Source organism: Hylaeus volcanicus, chromosome 8 (assembly GCF_026283585.1).
Source record: "Hylaeus volcanicus isolate JK05 chromosome 8, UHH_iyHylVolc1.0_haploid, whole genome shotgun sequence".
NCBI lineage: Eukaryota > Metazoa > Arthropoda > Insecta > Hymenoptera > Colletidae > Hylaeus > Hylaeus volcanicus.
In genome coordinates, this window is record NC_071983.1 from 949,335 (window position 1) to 968,854 (window position 19,520).

Sequence of the window (19,520 nt, forward strand, 5' to 3'; positions counted from 1 at the left end):
AACGAGGCGCAAGCGGGCCGACCGCGATTTGCCCGTCCCGCATTCCACCAACGCCAAGGCGAGCTCTCCAGCTCTTCTCAGCTCCGAGTCCCGAGGCCACCGGCCACGGCCTAACACCATAAAATCATAAGACCAAGATCAACCCCGCTGCCTTTTCCACTACCTTCGCGATCGCTCCGCGTCTTGCCCGTGTCAAGTCGCAAATACGATCGAGAAATCACGCGACAACGCCATCCCCGTTTTTAGGGCTGCTTTCGATGGTTATCAACGAGCTCTGCTGGTCTACGAGTCCAAAAAACGCCGTTTACTATGCTTTACTGATGCGATTCAAGTAATCGCTGAATTTAGAATTTCGGTCGTACTTTAGTTCAGCAAACTCAATTGCGTCGCGTGTCGCGGTTTCCAACTTTATCGCTATTGTTCTGGAAACTACCGAACCAATCCTCGTGAAATTTGGCACACGTATGAGGTAAACGTATCTTTACGACTAGGACGAAAACCAGCGCGACAGCCGTATCATTCTACTTTTATTTTTAACGCTAGTTCATTTTCTGCAAATTTTGCCGAAGCAGTCGAAATGCTTCGGTGTAAAAAAAGAAAAAAAAAAAATTTTTACTGAAAGCAAAATTAACTGACTGAATCTGAGCTTGAACTTGGCAATTTAAAATTAAATAACAAACATGATTTCTACGAGGCTAGATAGTCTAGTGGTCACGGAAGATAAACAATCAAGTCTGTCAACACTGTAGATAGATACACGGTCTTGCCATCAGATTACTAAGGTAATCCATCGGTGTATCGATAAATGTTTTACTACGCATTACTCGAGGCAGAAGGAAAGCTATTGAAAAATGTACATTTGTGGTTTTCAAGCTTGGTAGAAGGCGCTCTTTAAGAAAATCACATATCCGAATCTTGGCGAACGTTGACACACGCCAGATCAGAACATGCGTGCTTAAACTCAGAGTTAATGCGTAACGAATTACTCTCATTTTAACATTCCCTGTCAAAATTCAACTGAAATAAAAAAACCTCACAGAAAGTGTACTCGAAGATTCTTCTAACACGCGTCACGATTGCGAAATATTTCATCGCATAACCAAAGCCCCGATTCGTATTCGAGTAACGAGTAAACAGTTGTTCATCTTTTATTCATTACTCGAAATTCGTGTCTAGATAAGAATTTCGCCGGTTCTCCGCGGGACACCGTGTATAGCCGGCATAATCCCAGCACTAATTGCAACGCATTCTGTGGTAAGGAGGCTCGCCGAATCGAGGGCGCGTTCGCGAGCGAGATTCCGAAAGCAGGTGTCCACCGCAAGGCCCATCAGGACACAGAAGGAAGAAACGGGCTACGCGGTTAGGCGAGAAACACCGGCACCAGGGTGAATATCGCCGTGGACACTTTGGACTTTGCAAAAAGACGCTAGTTTGTCGAATAGTCTGTTCAGATAATCCTGAGGTCGTCGTCGAGGGGCATAACGGATCCGGCTGTTCGTCTGTTCCGAGTAAGGTACGCGGCGCGCATGCGTAATGCCGCCGCATTCCAGACATTGCAAAGTCGCTGCACCGTGCGCGCCGGTGCATCGTCCGATGCCAGAGAAAGAGAAACGAATTAACCGACTAGAGGAGACAGAGAAGGGTGCGACAAGGGTGAAAGAGAAGAGAAACAAGGAGGACACCGCAATGACAAACGTGCTCTCATCGTCTGTCCGCACGCGGTGCACCGCCGTTTTCTCCTTTTTCCCTCCATTTCGTGCAAATTTATCATCGAGACCCCCACACCCCCAAGCCAACAGCGAAATCACAATCCGCAGTTGTCGGTCGTGACGGTGGCGCGCCCAGAAATTGATCCAACTGGGGTCTTGATGCGATTAAAAATTAGGAGAACACGTCGCGATACTTTCGATTTGAAAAATTTGTGGATAAATCCGAGGCGGAACAGCCAGCGGGAACGAAGAAAAGCAGAAAGCAGTCGATGTTGAGCAAAAGGAAGGAGAGAAGGCAGCACACGAACGCGAAAGACGAGACGAGAAAAGTATCGGCGTGTCACTAGCTTAGAGAATGTCTCGCGAGTCCAGTTCTCAGAATCTTTTGTCCGTGAACGGCTACGGCTGACTGATTATACGCAGAATCGACAAGAAAAGGAGCTAGACGCGTCTTCGAACGCGTCGTTCAAGATCCAATTCGACGAACTCTCTCCTCGCCAATTGGCAAAATTGAATTCCATGGATTTCACTTGTTCCATTAGATAGTCTCGTTAACCCGTTAGCATGCAGTCGCGAAAATTCAAAGCGCAGGGAGTTCAAATTTACATAAGGGTTCGACAAGTTTTAAATACCTTTGTTTTTTTCGAAGGGGTACTTGAAAATGAAAGAACTCGTAACAAATTTACCATACATTTCATTCTTTCCACACACGAATATTACCAAAGGTACCTACATACTATTTTTGTACGAAAGTGACCAGAGACTCCCTCGAGAGAGACAATTTTTCCTCCTACTTTCCACGTACCGTTCACATACGCAATCAAACAAAAATTGTCCTAATCCCTGAGATACACGTAAACACCGCATACAAGAAAAACTTTAAACAAGCATTCATTCTTACGGAATTAATTCTCGAAAAAGACACCTTTGGAGCAATATGCCCCTCAAGAATCTCGAGACCTAGAACGACGATAACATCGCGCACCGATCGTCGCTATTGCTGGTCGAATCACATTCCTGTACCTTCTTGCATCGTTTTACCAGCCTATATCTCTGAATTCGAGAGCCTTGGTTCGCTCCGCGCTCGGTTAATACGATCCGTGCGATGGTGTTAATCGCTTTTATAGGAAACGAGCCGCGATTTTCTCATTTATGTCGTTCGCCTAAAGACGCGACGGAATCGATCTTCTCCCGCACGTGGCACACGAGTTTCAATCGCGGATCGTCGGTTCCGTCCGAGTAAAATCGCTACGGAGTTCGCAATGGAACAGGTTACGAGGCGAAATCCGTTGACAACGGAAGGCACTTTGTTCCGCAGAAGGAGGCTCCGAGTTGCGGAGTTCCAACATGGTGTACCTACTAGCACGGCGCACGTGCACTTATAATATTATGCACAGAGGCTAAGCGGGAAGTCCTATATCGTAGTCGACTTCCGTCGCTATTAACACACGTCAGAACTGGCTTTCCGCGTGTGATAAGCACCGGGTACAAAGTGCAACGATTAAGGGAATAGTGGAAGCCGTGTTACCGAGGGCGTAGCGTTTGCTCGAGCGAAAACGGAGCGAAGCGTGATTGGAGAAGAAACGAGTCAGAGTACAGACCGGGCTGGAACGCCACGATAGTTTGAGCACAGGAACACCACGAGAGTAGTTAGCTATACTTTTCCAAGTTCAAAGACCACTTGAAAACCCATACAAGTTTGCAGATATATATATATTTATGTCACTTCCTTCTTTGGAAAATGTTGAAAAAAGGAAACGACACAAACTTTTCTTCAAACTTCCGATTTATTCGAAGCCCAGGGTTTTGCCCATCACTGCCCACAGGTGTCGTGCTGGCCAAGTTCGATTACGTTTAAAAACACTATTAGAGTTGCAAACTATCGCGTGGCTCTCTCGTGATGCTTATAGTTAGTAGACGGCGCTATAACGCTTCGAAGGTAAACGAAAAGAGAAGGAGCCGAAGGCAGCCAGTGTCCGAAGCCAAAGACGGAAAAAGACGGCGGAGATAGAGCTCGAGAGAAAGGGTAAAAGGTAGAGAAGCGAAGCGGAGAGGAGAGGTAAAAAGAGAGGAGTAGTGACAAGAGGACAGAGAGGGGCCGCGGTGCGGTGAGCACTGGTGGGTCGGTATATAATAAGACAGGCAGGAGGATAGCACTGAAATGAGGTGGTTTCGTCGGCAGCTTTGTCCGGCGCCATGTTTAACATAGCACCACCTCATCTACGTGCCACGCCAACCCGGCACTCCGTAGTTCCTCTGTTTTTACGCACGCTATCGCTCTCTCGTCCTTCTTCTCCTTTCTTCGTCTTTATCCTCTTCCACCCGTTTCCTCTATTGCTAACCACCGCGTTAAAAAACGACTAACGAGGACTCGACGGACCGGCGTATACAAATCGGATCCCTTCCCGTACCCTTTTCGATCGCTCCGGGTCCACTTGGCCGATTATCGAGCGAGTATCGATCTCTCGCGAGACCCCTTGGTTGGATTATCGAGCGCGTTCCAGACACTTTGCCAGCCGAACCACGGAGGAAAAACTCGACCGGACAATGGTCGATTTGGATCGAGTAAACGAACGTTTCTACGAATCGACGAGCGCGTATATCGCCTCGCGCGATCACGCGTGTCCGCGAATGGCCAATGGCCTGGATTGAACAGGCCTCGCGGAAAGGGGCTGTTTGCGTTGAAAAGCTCGGCAAAAGTATTGTATGAGCTTAGTCGTGATGGGGGGTGTTAAAATGGTTCGAAATGTTATGCTCGATTTGTATTATTTGCGGTTGTAAGGTTACCTGTCGTTCATTTTCTGTGTTTTCCAATGATATATGGTTTATTTGAAACAGTGCGTAGACCGTGCAAATGGTTCGTATTTTCGTGGTGCAATAAAGAACTTGACTCGCGTCCATTGACAAGGAACTGGTCCATGTCGAATAACGAACGTTAAACGAAGAAAAAATGGAAACGGCGGACCCAGATTCCGCGAAAAATCCGCATAGCTCCGAGGGTGACTCAGTACCAGATCTCCTTGAGCGTTTTACGAGTGCAAATATCGTCGTTTCTATCGGCTGCCCAGTGCCCACCTCTCTGACGTCCTACCTACAGGAGAGAGCGCGTCTTTTTCCTCTTTTTCTCACTCTATTTTTATTGTCCGTTCTTTGTCGGCTGTGCGCCGAGAGACTGACACGAGTCAGCGCTGACCGAGGCTACGAAACGTTTCATTCATGATTCTTTCGTCGGCCACGACCGGAACTTGCGGATTGTTCCACACCTCCTCCGTCTCGGGAATGAATTACCTTTCCTCGGAAAGGGCACGTCGCATAGCGCTCGAGCGAACTCGATCATCGAACAGCAACGCGAGACGTTACGTAAAAATTCATTTACATCGCGGTGTATCTCGACGATGTTTTCCTTGACCGGAAACACGAGGTGGCAACGATCTCTTTCTCGAGACTCCTTTTTTTTCTACGCCGTTTCGAAAGTATACTATACTATACTCCAATTATTCTATTTTTCATCCTAGACAAAGGTACACATCAAACAACAGAATAAAAAGCGTAAAGTGATGAAATATCAAAGTTACTCGTTGTATATACAGCCAGAAAATGGAACCAAGGCTTGTGGTAGCGTTTTAATTCTATCGGTTACCGTTTACGACGTGAAAAATATAGTTTAATCGTGAGTGTTGGTCCAGTACCTCTGAAAATACGCAGAGGAACGTACGCGGATTTAATCGCAATCGTCGTGAGAGTGGAATGTCACTCGTTACGAACGAGTTCGGCTACAAAAGGGCATGCTGGGTCGATAAATGCTCAAGGCTGAGTGATTTTCCGAACGACGACGCACGCTTGCGGCTCGCTCCTCGAAACAGGTCGTGTTACTTGGGAGGAGCGAACTCCATCATTTGTTCCTTTATCGCGAATCGATCAATCTTCTCATCGACGCGACCTCCCGATTACTTCGGTCGATCGTTGCCTGTTATCGCAAATTCCGCTTGTAATTAGCGGTAGGACGGATCGAGTTCAATATTAATCGACTCAATGCCCAAGATTCGTATCGCTGGAATCGAATGCTACTCGTGGATTGTGAATTATTCTATAGTTTCATATACCAAAATGTAAGGATTAAATTCAATATTTCCTACATTCATTGATTACGCTTTCAGCGTTGAGAAATTAAAAATAGAGGAAGTGAACCTCGTCAAAGTTGAACCTCAGACTTGTTTCGTTAAGAATGTGCTGCAGATTAGCGCAGAGTGCGATAACTATTTCGGAGTAATGCCACGGAACAATAAAGCGACGGTCATCCAATTGTTATCGAACGAAAGTGAGTAACCCCGTCGATTTATATTTCTTTTTATCAAGATCGTTATTTTGACAGCTTTTTGCGAAGCTAATTTTTAGGTAGCAAACGAAACGAACTTTCCAAGCTGAAAATCTAATGTTATCATTAACAATAGAAAGAAACAAAGTGAGGGTCCAACTTTGGTACACCTTCTTTATAGATATTTCAATTGGAACCACTAATTAATTAATACTAATTTTTCTTCTCCGTATTAGAGTACAGGGGACACAAGTTTGTCCGTTTAAACAAATTATTTTCACGCTTAAGTTTTCTTTCGACAACGATACGCCGCCCAAAGGAACACGCGCATCGATAACGATGTACGCACAGCACGAACCGCTGCGTGGCGATACGCAACGCATGACTCTGATATCGGTCGGGGTCATCTTTCGGACCGAACCGACGATTCATTCATAACCGGGAAACTTGTGCGATACTGCCTTTACGTCGCTCCGCTTATCGTCTCAAATATGAGAATAAATAAAATACCATCGAAGAAGTGTTATTTTACAGTGAGGTTTGTGCGATCGAGATGTCGAATGATTGATTTACACGCATTCCTTTCTCTAAGCAGTAGTTTGTTTATACATATGATCCCACAGTGTGTCAAAATAATTTCTATATCAATTATATCTTGCTTCATTTAAATGAACAAATAGTTAATCGAAATCGATAAGTTACAAACATTATCATTCTAAATAATCTATTTAAACTTTCCAACAAAGAAGTGATCACTTCTCTTTCCATTTAAATTCGTTAATAATAAAAATTCATTCAAACGATGCCCAACTATCATCCTTCGATTTATGTAGTTCCGCCATTACGGTACACCAGAGTCCGTAATTGATCACCCGAAAGTATCAACGTCCGAGAAACGGAGATTGAAATTCACCCTGTCCGTATTTCTTAATTATCACATGACTGAAAAGAAAACGCCGACACGGTCCATTCATTCCACGGATTGTGTTAATGGGCTCCCCGACACTCGTGATCTCAACTCCGAACGTTCAACGCCATGACGTCCTTTGAATGCCGTAGAATTCAGGGCCTGACGCGATCCCTCGTTCGACGTCAAAGTCGACTTGGCTCGAATCGTTCGACTAATCGCTAACGGCCTGCCATCTATTTTCGCGCTAGCGATGGCGATACACACGAAAAGAGACGCGCAGAAAGCGCCCACACCACTGGAAAAATAGCAAACGGCAGACTTTCGCGTTTGCTTTTTCTATGGCCAGCGAAACTACTTCCACGAATTGCGGCGCAAAACGTGCATGTATGTCAAACGACGATCCTTGACTAACAGAATCGGAAATAACTATTTACGAGCACGTGTCGATTCACGTGCATCTCCTTACCTATGATAATAATCATAAACGCGGCTATTCCCCACTGCAGTCCTTTGCGTCAGATCGTACGAACGCGTACAGGATGCTCCAAAATTCATGTAACAATTTCGGAGGTGAAGAATAACTTTTCACGCGAATAACGGACAACCGATAAATTCCAAGAATAGAGAATGTATAAACAAATTTTTATTGTGCAATCGCATTCGCCTATTATTAAACGTAACAGTGGAGAGATATTCCTACGGATCGATAACGGATTTTCTATGAATTAAAACATTTGTTTAAATTAGACCAAGTTTCTTCACAATTTTTCATTAGAAATTTGGAGTAATAAAAACGAGAAAATTCGATACGCACTAAATATTAGGAGAGTATCACGGCAACACAACTAGCTTTACTACTTTTTCGTGAGAAATCACCTACTTTGCCACATAATTTCTGAAGCGATGCGCGAAACGAGCAGGGTATTTTCGCGAAAGAACAAAAAACGGAGCATAATAAGGGAAAGGCTGAAGCTGAGAAAACCAACGATTGCGATTGGCATATTTTTTTTTATAAATACGGTCTGACTGTAATTCGATCAAGTTCTAGAGAAATGAAATCAACGTTATACCGTTTGATGTACGTCATCGGTAGATATCGTGTTCGTGTTCCAAAGTCAAAAGCGGTAAAGAAAGCGAGTTCGAGACAAGTCCAGGAGGCGAAGGCGAAGCGGGGGAAAGCGGGAAGTTGGAATGGAATGCGCGGCGCCTAGGGCTCGTTGAATTCCAGGGCCACACGTGCCCTTCCCCCTCGCCTCGGGCACCCACCACTGCCAATAAACTTCGCCTGCGGCTGGCACTCGCGACCAACCACCATAGAACTCATTCATGGGGACCTCCTAACTCGCGACGAGTCTGTAACTCGTGCTGGTGCCTCGTGACTTCGCACTGCTGCCATCTAGCAGAACATGGACTTACCATGAACTTAAACCATGTCGCGTCTCCGAAAATAACAACTTTTGCGTTTTTTTTCTTCCGCGAAAGACAGAAGAAAACTGGGAAATTTCTTTTGTTTTTATCTCCACGCAGACTACGAGAGTAGTCAAACCGATAGAGAATTTCGCAATCAAGATCGAGTTATATTTAACGATTAACGAATTCAAGAAGAATGCATTCAGTCGAGACAAAGCGTTCTCGCGGTCATCGAAGCGATCGTTTTAACCGTTTAATGATAACTGAAATCCGTTACCCCGTTAACATTGCATTTAACCTATCTGGCACTCGTAATGAATTGAATAGGCACGATTGATCCAAGTGAGCAATTTCAGTTTGCACGCATTAAAGTCTTGATCGAAATACCGCTGTGGCGTAGCTATTGCAAATTGCAATCAATACCGCGAGAATCGCGCTATGGAAACGGCTCGTTTCGAAGGTGCTAAGAAAACATTTACTTCTTTCTAAACGTAATTAAATAATTAATATGTTAAAAATATTTTAACAAAATAGACTATTTTGTACTTATGTTTCCCAAAATGCAATTATTTTTTGCGTTTCACAACTAGTGGCAAACATTTTCTCAAGCAGAACGTTTCTACGCAGGTCGTTTTTAAAAGTAACTTAAGCCTATCGCTTACCGTGCATTTTCAAAAGTTGCTGATTCGCTACTCCCCACTGCAGCAAACCCGACTCCAACAGCAAGACCCTCTGGAATATTGTGCACCTACGTACATCGTAAATATTACACATATGCGTGCAAAACTCGTCAAGTTATTTGATTAAAATATACATACTGTTATAGCAACAACGAGTAATAAGACTCTTCTCCACTGGTTGTTTTTACGGTCGTTGTGAAGGTCTTCGTAAAGTGCTCCAAGTTCTCCTTCTTCTGCTGGTCTATGTATATTTGCAATATGACGTCTTCTTGTATTTTGCTCGTTGAAACCTGAAAAGTATTATATTACTAGAAATATTATAGTACGGTATCAGCCATTGTTTCTAAAACTAATCATGCTTTTTCCCCTTTTCTTCTTTTAAAACAAAGGGTAATGAAGCTTTTCCATCTCAAATCCGACATCTTCTTTCACAATTTTTGCACATGAATCTGCAGGCAGGATTAATAAGATCAGTTTTCAAGAAATTATGGAACTTTATAAACACAAACCAAACACTAAACGTATTCTAATATTTCTTATTAATTTTGTTAAATGTGTTTTAATAATCAGTTATTTACATTTCCTAATTTTGTGCTTGTAAGTTCCACTCGTTATTACCAAGACACTTTCATGCATGTACTAGCATCTTTTGCATATTTGTTAAGCATAAAGCAACTAATATTAACAAAGAAATAAGCAAATTCACACAAAAACAAAAAGTTAGACACAATACACTTCACAAAACACAAGGTGTACTCCAGGAATAAGCAACTGATTTACCAACAATATGGACATACAGAAATAAAAATACTTTTGTTCTATAGAAACAATAAATAATATAATTCTCAACGGTTTCAAACTGCTTATTCCTGAACAGGCTAATCATTGTTTTCATATAAAAAGCAAAGAGGGACAAGTGAATGCTGACATTTGCATATACAAAATAATATACGTGTGTATCGTGAACTGATCCCATTTTCCAAGCCTACAGAGAGAATTGGGTGTTACTAGAAAAAAATGAGATACCATCGATGGTTGTCGACTCAATTCGAGTATTTAGTTTTCCATCGGAAATCTGTATGTTGTTATACGGATCATAATCGTCTAAATCCTCGTCACTTTTTAGTTTTGCAAGGATCTTGCATCTTTGTTTCGTACCGACTGACTGCATAGCTAAAAGCACATTGGGGGACTGAATGCCAAGGGAAGATATCAACAAGTCCGTTCCATAAACAAAGGCTGCGCCAATGAGAAATCCAGCTCCAACTGGTACAAACGCGTATTCGCCTTCCATTCCATAAAGCTTGCTCAGTGTCGCCATTTCGATAGCAGGTGATAATAGCGACCAATAACTTGCCGCTACCATCACGCCGGCCGCGAATCCCAAGCTGACATCCAAAAGCTTGCGCTGCAACAAAATGCGTCACCATTTTTTTTTAAATCGTCTTTTTCCACGAATACTTCATTTCTATGTTCAATGATAGTCAAAAACGAGAGAACACCCGAAATTTATAGGCAAGAAATTTTGGTTATGTTTACTGTAATCAATTAGAATTAATTTATTGTTTTCGATTCTGATTGGATTATCAGTTTTTGAATATAACGAAACTTCTAGTAAAATTAAATACTTGTAACACTTTGACACTAACAAATAAACTATGTATATCCAACAAAGTGGTGTAAAATGAAACATCTCGAAAATTCAAGTATCGCGTTTGTACAACTTTTTTCTGTCACAATATAAAGATGGCGTTTAGTAAGTGTTCATACTAACTATGTAATATGAGAGAAGTATACACTTACATTTTTAAACTTTGATGATCAATGTAATAGTAGAAACAAGCGTTTAAGCTATTCAGATTTGTCTACGTTTCAAATTTTCTTTCATGCCCTATACAATGGAAATAGCTATTCCGTAAAATTTCGTACATGTTAAAACACGCGCCAAGAAACACGGAACTCGCGCGATATCGAATCAACAACGACGAATATTGCAATCCGATTTGTCAGTTTCTAAGTGATTAGAAATTAATTTGAAAGAGAAAACAAATAATTTTCATGATAATTTCCGATTCATTTTTTAAGTAGACATAGAATGAGAAAGTTGATTTTGTTAGATAAAAATGTCTATTTGAGATAATTCATTGCCACACGATATTTACAGAGCTATTTACACATTACTATTAATTGTCTAACATATGAAGCACGCGGCAGAAAACAATCGTCTACCGTACGACAATAAGACGCAATTGTGTAAAGTGTTAATAAGCAATTAATCTTATCAAATGAAGCTCAAATAAGGAACAAGTACTGTAAATTTTACTTTTCATAAAATTAAAGAATGCAAACATTATACAAAAGATAACGATCAAATTCACGATCGTATTTTACATATCGAAAATTACAAATACCATTAATCGTAATTTTTATAAGTATTACGTTTTCTCAAGATTACTTTATGTAAAACTTTCATCTTGTATCAGTTACAGGTGATACGAAGTACAAATAAATTACTATCGTAAAACTGATAACCGCAGTTACGATTAAAGCGTACTTGTGAATCGAAGAGTGATATATTACTTACGATTTCAAATTTTCTTATAGATAAAAAAGAAATAAGTATTACTTCTTGATCATAATACACAGACTACAAATACATCTGTTATTTTTTGTAACAGAAAGATGTACAATAGAATACAATTCCACGGTTTAAACATATAAATGTCATGGCCAGTAAGCAATCTCTTCCGAGGTCACGATTTTCGAGATTTCAACTAACAATAAGTGCCTTTATATAAAATCTATATTTACATTGAATGATCATTGACTCCAACGATACGTAGAACATTACGTCACAAACAAAATTTTCTTTTAAATATTCCAAGTATCACGATAACCATTCCATCGTGAAACACGACGTTACTGACTAACAATTGAGATAGATACATTTTGAAAGAAGGGCTGCTCCCGCAGTAGAAGTACAACAGAGTCAGGTAAGGTTAGAATATACTATGTAAGAAATATTTCGAACCAAATACTCTTATTTCCGATGAAACATCGAGAGATATGCGGTGGAGAATGAACGTGTCGCGACTGTATCGCATTTTCAAATTAAAGGAAGTAACAGAAGAAAGAAAAACTTACTTGTTTTCCACGTATGACAAGGACGAGTGCGGCACCCGCTGCGGTGAGTGCCCACGTAAATAACGTTCCCAAAAGCGCCTGCGTAATATGCGAATAATCCTTTAACATTATACTAATCGTGAAGTACTCGACGTTTTAAACTATACAGCTCATCTTCTGAAACGTGAACAGTGGATAAGAAACTGTTTCATAGAACAGAAAATGCCGCTTGATCTCGCTGATGTGCACTCAGTCCCCCGTACTTATCTCAACCGCCGCCACCACCACCACCACACCACCACGAGCACTACCTTCACTACTTTTACCCTTCTCCTCGACGACAAGCTTCTAGTTATCGCACGACTGAAACGCTAGATGGTGTTATTTAAGATTTATAATGCCACAGACGACGTACGAAGTAGAGGGGACATTCAATGGAATTTTCTGGCCCACGGCCCCGGATTCGGAACGGAAATCACAAAGATTATCCATTTCACCACTGAATTGTACTAATACTAATAGTATTAGCACAGTTCAGTGCATTCCACCTACATTGTTTAATGATGGGAAGAGCCGGTGATCCATATGCTAATACAAGATCCGTGCATACATGTACATAGCTGCCTTTCATTCGCTCTCTCAAAATATTCTTGTACAAAAAATTGAATTCTGTAAAAAATCGATTTCCAAATGTAAATGACTTTTAATTGTTGTTTTTGTATTTATATTCACGACATTATGAAGAAAAAAAGTGAATAAATAAATATTGAATACTAAATTAGTTACTCTTACATGTTTATTCAATGCTAATGAATTTAAAAATAGTAAATCTTGCAAATGAATGAACTTCGGCTGCAAAGAAATTATTTAATCGATTTTTTTAAATTTTATAATTGATAATTCTACTTTATACGATAGTTTCTGCTGACAAAGGCTTGACTATCTACTGATATGGACATGTGTTGCTTTGATGTAATATAATCGTTGATAAAATATACCGTCAGCCATCCCCAAACCATTGCAACGATAAAACGCGTTTGTTTTTATGTTATATCTTGTCTGTAGGTTCATAAATTATGTATAATACATCTTACAATACCATGAACCTGAATGATAATAAGAAAACTGTGATGCCCGAGTACAAGGGTCTTTAAAAGACCAAATATACATTTAATAAATGTGAATTAACATTATGTCAACGTTAAACAAAATTTCCCGGTGGAAATTTGTTTTACTGCTGGAAAGAATGCATCATAAATTTCTGAGAGTAGGTCAACCTTTATTTATCCTTGACCATAATTATGAGCCATTACTAGAAACGCTTAATATAGTATCGTTGCAAGATCGTAAAATTATCGAAGACCTTGCATTTTTGTTCAAAAGTATAAATGGATACGTTACGCATATTCCCTTATTAAAATTAAGTATTTCGTATACTACCTACATCGATTAAATATAAACCAGGTTGTTCGTGGCATAAAATCAAGGTCAAATTAAGGGTTTGTAAGGTACGAAAGTAGAAAACGAATGGAATTCTTTTTATGTCAAGAATCATTGTACTCAACAACGAATTTACGAATTGAAACAACGAATTTATTTAACAAAATAAATACATTTTTAATAATAATAATAATAATATAATTATTTCTTTCTTCTTTCTTCTTTTGATAATAAGTAAAATTAGCACTAGTTGCCTTCGAATAAAGAATGAAAAAAAACGCGAAATTAACTTAACCTTTTTCACGATGCTGATTGAATTTACAATCAAAAGTGTATTAATATTAAATAAAGACGTCAAACAAAAATGCAAGATAGTAGTAATAACTATTAAAAACAAGTAGTTTTCTCGAAACTTATTAATTAGTTACAAGTGGTTACAAGAGTAGTTTGGTTCGTTCACTGCTAGATGGCTATACGTTTCACTGCCCATGTTGTTTGTAAACAGATCAGCTCAAGGATTGTATCTACTATTATTTATTAAATATGTATCACTGCGTTGTGAAAGTAAATTGTAACGCACGTAAACACGACCTAAAAAATTAAAACAATTCGATGTCACATTTTTAACGTTAAAAGATTCGTTTTTACAATAGGTGTACTTAATGTCGTAAATAGTCATTCTACTTTTATGTTTACGTAAATTGTTAACATTGAATAGATTGGTATGTACAATGCCTTTGTTTTCAAATAAATTCTCTCCCAAGAAGACGCCTACAAGAAAGGCAGGAGTATTTTTAGCAAACAAAGATTTGAGTCCAAAGCGAATTGAAAAAGAACTTGGACCCAATGTTGGTCCTATACGTTTGAAATTGGGGGATCAGGAAGCTGTTTTTGAGTCTGGTTTATGGATTCCAGGTAAAATATTAAAATAGAATTCAAGTATAATATCAATCTCTCACATAAGTTCATGTAGAAAATTTATACTATTTCTAGAATCTGGTACCATTGGAGGAACTTACAAAGAAAATGAAAAATTAAAAAAAGAAGTAAAGAAATTAGAAGAAGAAAACAACTTGTTGAAGCTAAAATTTGAAGTACTTCTTGATATGGTTATTAACTATTCTTTTAATATTAAATATAAGATATTTGTAATATACCTGATATTGTTCATATTTAATGTTAATTAATCTTGTACTCTACAGTTGACACAAACAACGGCAGACTTTCATTCACAAAAAGAAGAGTTAGATAGATTAAAAAGAAATTCAATGTATAATAAGGGCAGTGAATCTTGATATAGACATATTAATTCACATTTATAATATAAAATTTTCATATGTAGGATTGAATGTGTATTCATACATTTAAAATATTGCTTTAATTATCCTACCATTAACAAATAAATGCATAAAATAACACAGATATATTTACTTGTACATATTATAATATTGATGTAAGGCACATAGTAAACTTTGAAACTGATATTAATTTATCATACAAAAGTACTAAAAGTAATTAATTGTGTTTTTATCACCATCTTTAGTATTTATAATTTTACGGATACAATCCGTTTCTCCTGTCATTAATCCATTACATTTTCTGGACAATTTTTTCTCGTATGTCCTAAGAGAAAAATGAACAGTTTAACATAAGTGAACATTCTTACACGAAAATATGCAAATACGATACGAACCTTCTATCCCACAAATTCCGCATTTTCTCTTACCACCCGTAGCCCGAGGCTTTCTTTGTATATTTGCATGTTTTCTGTTTCCTGCTTCTCTAGATGTATTGCTATTTCCGCCCCTGAATGTTTCATTATGATTTGAAACATTCTCATCTGCCCATTGAAAGAACTTGCACGACTCATTCATAGGTTTTGGACACGAATAAAATAAGCGTCCTTTATTAGGACCATCCTTCACAACAGTCCGTCTAAGTGTGCAAAAAATTGGTTTTGATAATTATGGGAAGTAGAAGAAGTTGATCAAATATTTACTCACTCTTTTGCTAATTGATTGCAGTGACAATTCACATTAGTCAACGATGTAGATGTTTCAGCGCGTCCCCATGTACTAGAAGTAGAAACAGAAGTGCTTGGCCAGTTACTTGTACTTGCAACATTTGGTGTATGATTTGGATTTCTATTTCTATTGTTTTGCATTTCCTGCCCATTATCTGACGCCCAAAGAAAGAAATCGCAACCTGTGCCTTGAGGTTTGGCACATTTATAAAATAGTCTTCCTACAATTATAAACAATAATAAAATGAAATAATAGTTAAAAAAATATTTAGCATAAGTATTCAAAAAATGTATACCTTGATTCGGTCCTTCTTTTCTTACTGTTAACTGAATTGCGTTTTCATTACATTTACACATGATAACAGCATCATTATCAATAGCACCCCATGTTTTACTGTCTTCTATACTGGGTAATCTTGAATCAGTGTTTGAAGAAGTAAAAGTATTAGTATCAATCCATGTATCGTCAATCGTTCGAGTATTTCGTTTTTTAGTATTTGTATTATTATTTCTTGATCTACTTGTGTTATTACGATTACTATTCTGATTTCGAACGAGTTCTACAGATGTGTTATTTTTAGGTAAATTTGACCTATTTTTAACTCGAGGTTGACGGGTTTCATTGTTTCGTACTGGAGGTGGATTTGAAAGGATTGTTGATCTTGATCCATCGAACATACTGTCATAACCGGTGTCGTTTATTCGATTAATAATTTTAACACTTTCGTCCTTTATATTTAACAATTCGTTAAACGAAGGATCGCATCCACCTATGCAGGTTGTATAAGTAGTACCATAAATTGGAAAAGCATTTCTAGATAATTTCAATTGCAATTTATGCATATTTCCTGGACACTACAATTAAAAATATTAATTATAAATTATCTAAATTACAAATAAGACATACATTATACTCACATGCGAACAAACTTCATTCAAAACTTCAACAGATTCAACAGTTGGAGGAAACCAGATTGCATTATTACATGTTGGAAAGCACATACAACCAATATACTTTCCTGGGCCTTGCCTTCTGTCTTTAAGTACCATATTTGATTTGCACTTCGGACATTTGAAGACAGGAATTTCTTCAGGTGGATTACTAACTTGTATTTCTCCTGTTTCAATAGGTCGTTCATTGAGATAATCCGCTAAAGCATTATCGATTAAATTGGCACGTTCCAATGTCATTTTAAACACGTCGCGATATTTATTTATTTGAGTTTGTAATACTTCTTTTGGATCTTTTTGTCGATCGCATATCCTGAACGTAAAAATATAAAGTTACCATTGTTTGATCACTTTTTACATTATTAAAAAGATAGTGGGAATAACGTACAATTTAAGATCTCTTTCTAACTCTGCTCTTAAGTTTGGTTTTGACATTTTAAATCCCATATTATCGTAACCCATAACTAGTCCAATCCCAAGTTTCCCAGGCATTAAATGCTTTCCATCTGTTAACCCTACATATTGACGTGACTTTATTGTATCAATATGTTCTGCGTGTGTGGCATCAGTACCAATACCAAATTTATCCATCAAACTAATCAAATCTGCTTCAGTTAATAATTGCGGTGGTGATGTTTCCTCTTGTATCATATCTATACTAGTTGGTTTAAAAACCTGTCTTTCTTGATATACATGAATTGCTTTGTCGCTCCATTTTTCATATATATATACATTTAAGTAATTTCTTTCAATGATTTGTAACCCGTTAGCAATAAATTTCTCACCAGCAATATCAATCTCTACTGTAGTTTCTTGTCCTAATGCATTATTTGAAACACAGGCCAAAAAGTGTCGAACCACAAATTCATAAACTTTAGCATCATTACCTGTTATTCAATAATTAGTTATAATAAAACAGAGAAATGCTTGGACTATGATAAATTGAATAATTGTATAATACACGTGCCTACCTTGTAAATTATCGGCATATTTTATTGGATGTATAGGAGGATGTGCTTGATCACTTTTCTTTCCTTGTCTAGGACTCAACCCAGCTGTTAATAATTGTTGTGCAAAATTACCCCATGCTGGATCATTTACTTGCTGATTTACCAAAGGAACAAGATTTAATTCTTTAGGAAATATATTTGTCTCTGTGCGCGGATAACTGATGAGACCTTGAGTATACAATTTTTCAGCAATTTTCATAGTTTCCTTTGCGCTTAAATGAAGTTTACGAGAACCTTGTTTTTCCAATTCCTAAAATAATTTAATTAAATATCAAGTATTTGCTTATACTTTACTCTGTTTATTTGAACTAATAGTGTACTACTTACAACTGTGTCCAAAGGTAGAGGCCTCCATTTACTCTTAGGTTTGCTTGTAATTTTCTGTACTTTGGCATCAGGCTGTTCTAAGCATGTATCTAACAGAACCTCACAAGGCAATTTTTCAAATAACCTTCCTCTTATCCACCTAAACTCCACAGAGAGTTGATCACGAACATCCATTACTCTTATTTTCCAATATGGTTCTGGCTTAAATCTTTCTATAGCTAGAAATCGTTCTACTACAAATCCTAGTGTAGGAAATTGACAACTACCATAACTGATGAGCATGTCAGCAAGAGATGTGGGAAATACTTTTTGGAGTCTCATTGTTTGAAATCTTGTAAATGCAGCACCTATAAACGATATTTTTTTTACATGTAATTTTACAAATGAATCAGTTCTATTTGTGCATTATTATTATATACCTATCCTTAAATCTAGTTCACTTCGTACATCAACAGCATCACTAACTGCTTTGTCTGGTTCACACAGATTTTGAAGAGCTCTATCTACAGATGTCTGTGTAATTTCTGAAAATTTTGCCCTATAGAAAAAATAGTTTCATTAATATACAAAGCAAAGTTTAATTATATATGCACTTAAATTATTACCTATATACACGAATGTTGGGTTTAACTGCTAAGCAGACTTGAATAATTTCAAATCCAATATTTTCTCCTTCACGATCACAATCTGTCCAAATAATTAATGCACCACATTTTTTTACTTCTCTTTCTAAAGTTTGTTTAATCTTAATATAGCTTTCTTCTGAACATTGTTTTACTACAGGTGCATCGAATAAACTTAATGGATGACAAGCTTGCCATTTACGATATGCTCCTACAAATTCATTGTTTAATAAATGACCAGACACAGAGGTCATAATCATATCGCAATTTTGATTCCATAAATAGGACTTGAATTCATAAATCTTATTGTACGGAGACAATCCTTCTCTCTGCAACAAAACAAAAAAGTTAGTAATCGTTTTATAACAATACTTCGTTGTTTCAATTGTAATCAATGTTAATTACCCGCTTACTAGTGCCACGAGATAAATGGCTCGCAATGTTTTTGGCAGCATCATTTTTTTCCGCCACATTAAGGATTTTCATAACCTTCAAAGAACTGTTGAGTCTTGCAAAAAAAATATACTGTGCCGGTTTATGTGTACTTAATGTCACAATATTAAACAACTTAATGAAACGAATCAACATTATACAAAATATAACATAATTATAATTTAATTAATTAATCAGCGTAATTAACATTTTGATGAAATGTCATTATGTTAAACGAGAACATATATGTATATACATACATACATTTTCATTGCTAGTACACTTTAATATCACATTTTCTCAGATCGTTAATCAATATTACTTTGCATCTTTAAGTATATTTCAAATTCAACTTACTCAATAAAATAAACTTTTCAGTTGCCGCCGTTTACATTGCCTGGCTACTTCTGTTCTGTTATGTATATTCAGGCAATGCCTGAAACATGCCATGGTAATATCCCTATTGAAAGAAAATTATCTACGATTTAATAATTGTTCTTAACGACAGTATATTATTTGTGCAAGTTTTCCTTTAACATTAAATGTTCTTTTAAGTGTCTAAAAATA

At 37.9% G+C, this 19,520-nt stretch overlaps 3 protein-coding genes across 12 annotated transcripts in view; 1 reads left to right on the forward strand and 2 right to left on the reverse strand.

The window, feature by feature from the left end:
• LOC128881619 (zinc transporter ZIP11) overlaps window positions 1-12,851 on the reverse strand; it is a 68,641-nt gene extending 55,790 nt beyond the window's left edge. For 3 of the 7 annotated variants that reach the window (XR_008458124.1, XR_008458123.1, XM_054132863.1), the window contains exons 1-4: window positions 12,169-12,829; window positions 10,051-10,432; window positions 9,163-9,314; window positions 9,007-9,092 (exon numbers count right to left, since the gene is read on the reverse strand). Coding sequence is in view for 5 of the 7 variants with exons in the window: in XM_054132863.1 (XP_053988838.1) it covers window positions 9,007-9,092; window positions 9,163-9,314; window positions 10,051-10,432; window positions 12,169-12,276 (728 nt within the window). In the remaining 2 variants the exon portion in view is untranslated. Of the gene's footprint in view, window positions 1-9,006; window positions 9,093-9,162; window positions 9,315-10,050; window positions 10,433-12,168 lie in introns of all 7 variants that reach the window. The other 4 variants (XM_054132866.1, XM_054132862.1, XM_054132864.1 and 1 more) reach the window with 4 other exon arrangements.
• An 867-nt stretch (window positions 12,852-13,718) lies between these two features.
• LOC128881655 (DNA topoisomerase 3-alpha) lies at window positions 13,719-19,442 on the reverse strand. Of its 4 annotated transcripts, none has more exons than XR_008458139.1 (12): window positions 18,927-19,321; window positions 18,504-18,850; window positions 18,318-18,436; window positions 17,899-18,245; window positions 17,533-17,821; window positions 16,950-17,448; window positions 16,529-16,874; window positions 15,907-16,465; window positions 15,591-15,831; window positions 15,281-15,522; window positions 15,019-15,210; window positions 13,719-14,178 (listed from the first exon to the last, which is right to left on the reverse strand). XR_008458139.1 is itself a non-coding variant. In XM_054132938.1 (12 exons), exons 2-12 carry the CDS (start codon window positions 19,005-19,007, stop codon window positions 15,170-15,172), a joined length of 3,111 nt encoding a protein of 1,036 aa, XP_053988913.1. In that variant the 5' UTR covers window positions 19,008-19,029; window positions 19,311-19,442; the 3' UTR covers window positions 14,996-15,169. The 4 variants fall into 4 exon arrangements, 3 of the variants coding, with proteins under 3 accessions (XP_053988913.1, XP_053988912.1, XP_053988911.1); XM_054132938.1 differs by lacking the exon at window positions 13,719-14,178 and having other exon boundaries at window positions 14,996-15,210; window positions 18,927-19,029; window positions 19,311-19,442; XM_054132937.1 differs by lacking the exon at window positions 13,719-14,178 and having other exon boundaries at window positions 14,996-15,210; window positions 18,927-19,029; window positions 19,218-19,363.
• LOC128881659 (protein chibby homolog 1) lies at window positions 14,172-14,931 on the forward strand. The gene is made up of 3 exons (XM_054132944.1): window positions 14,172-14,502; window positions 14,581-14,696; window positions 14,790-14,931. Exons 1-3 carry the CDS (start codon window positions 14,319-14,321, stop codon window positions 14,880-14,882), a joined length of 393 nt encoding a protein of 130 aa, XP_053988919.1. The 5' UTR covers window positions 14,172-14,318; the 3' UTR covers window positions 14,883-14,931.
• Window positions 19,443-19,520: the final 78 nt, after the last annotated feature.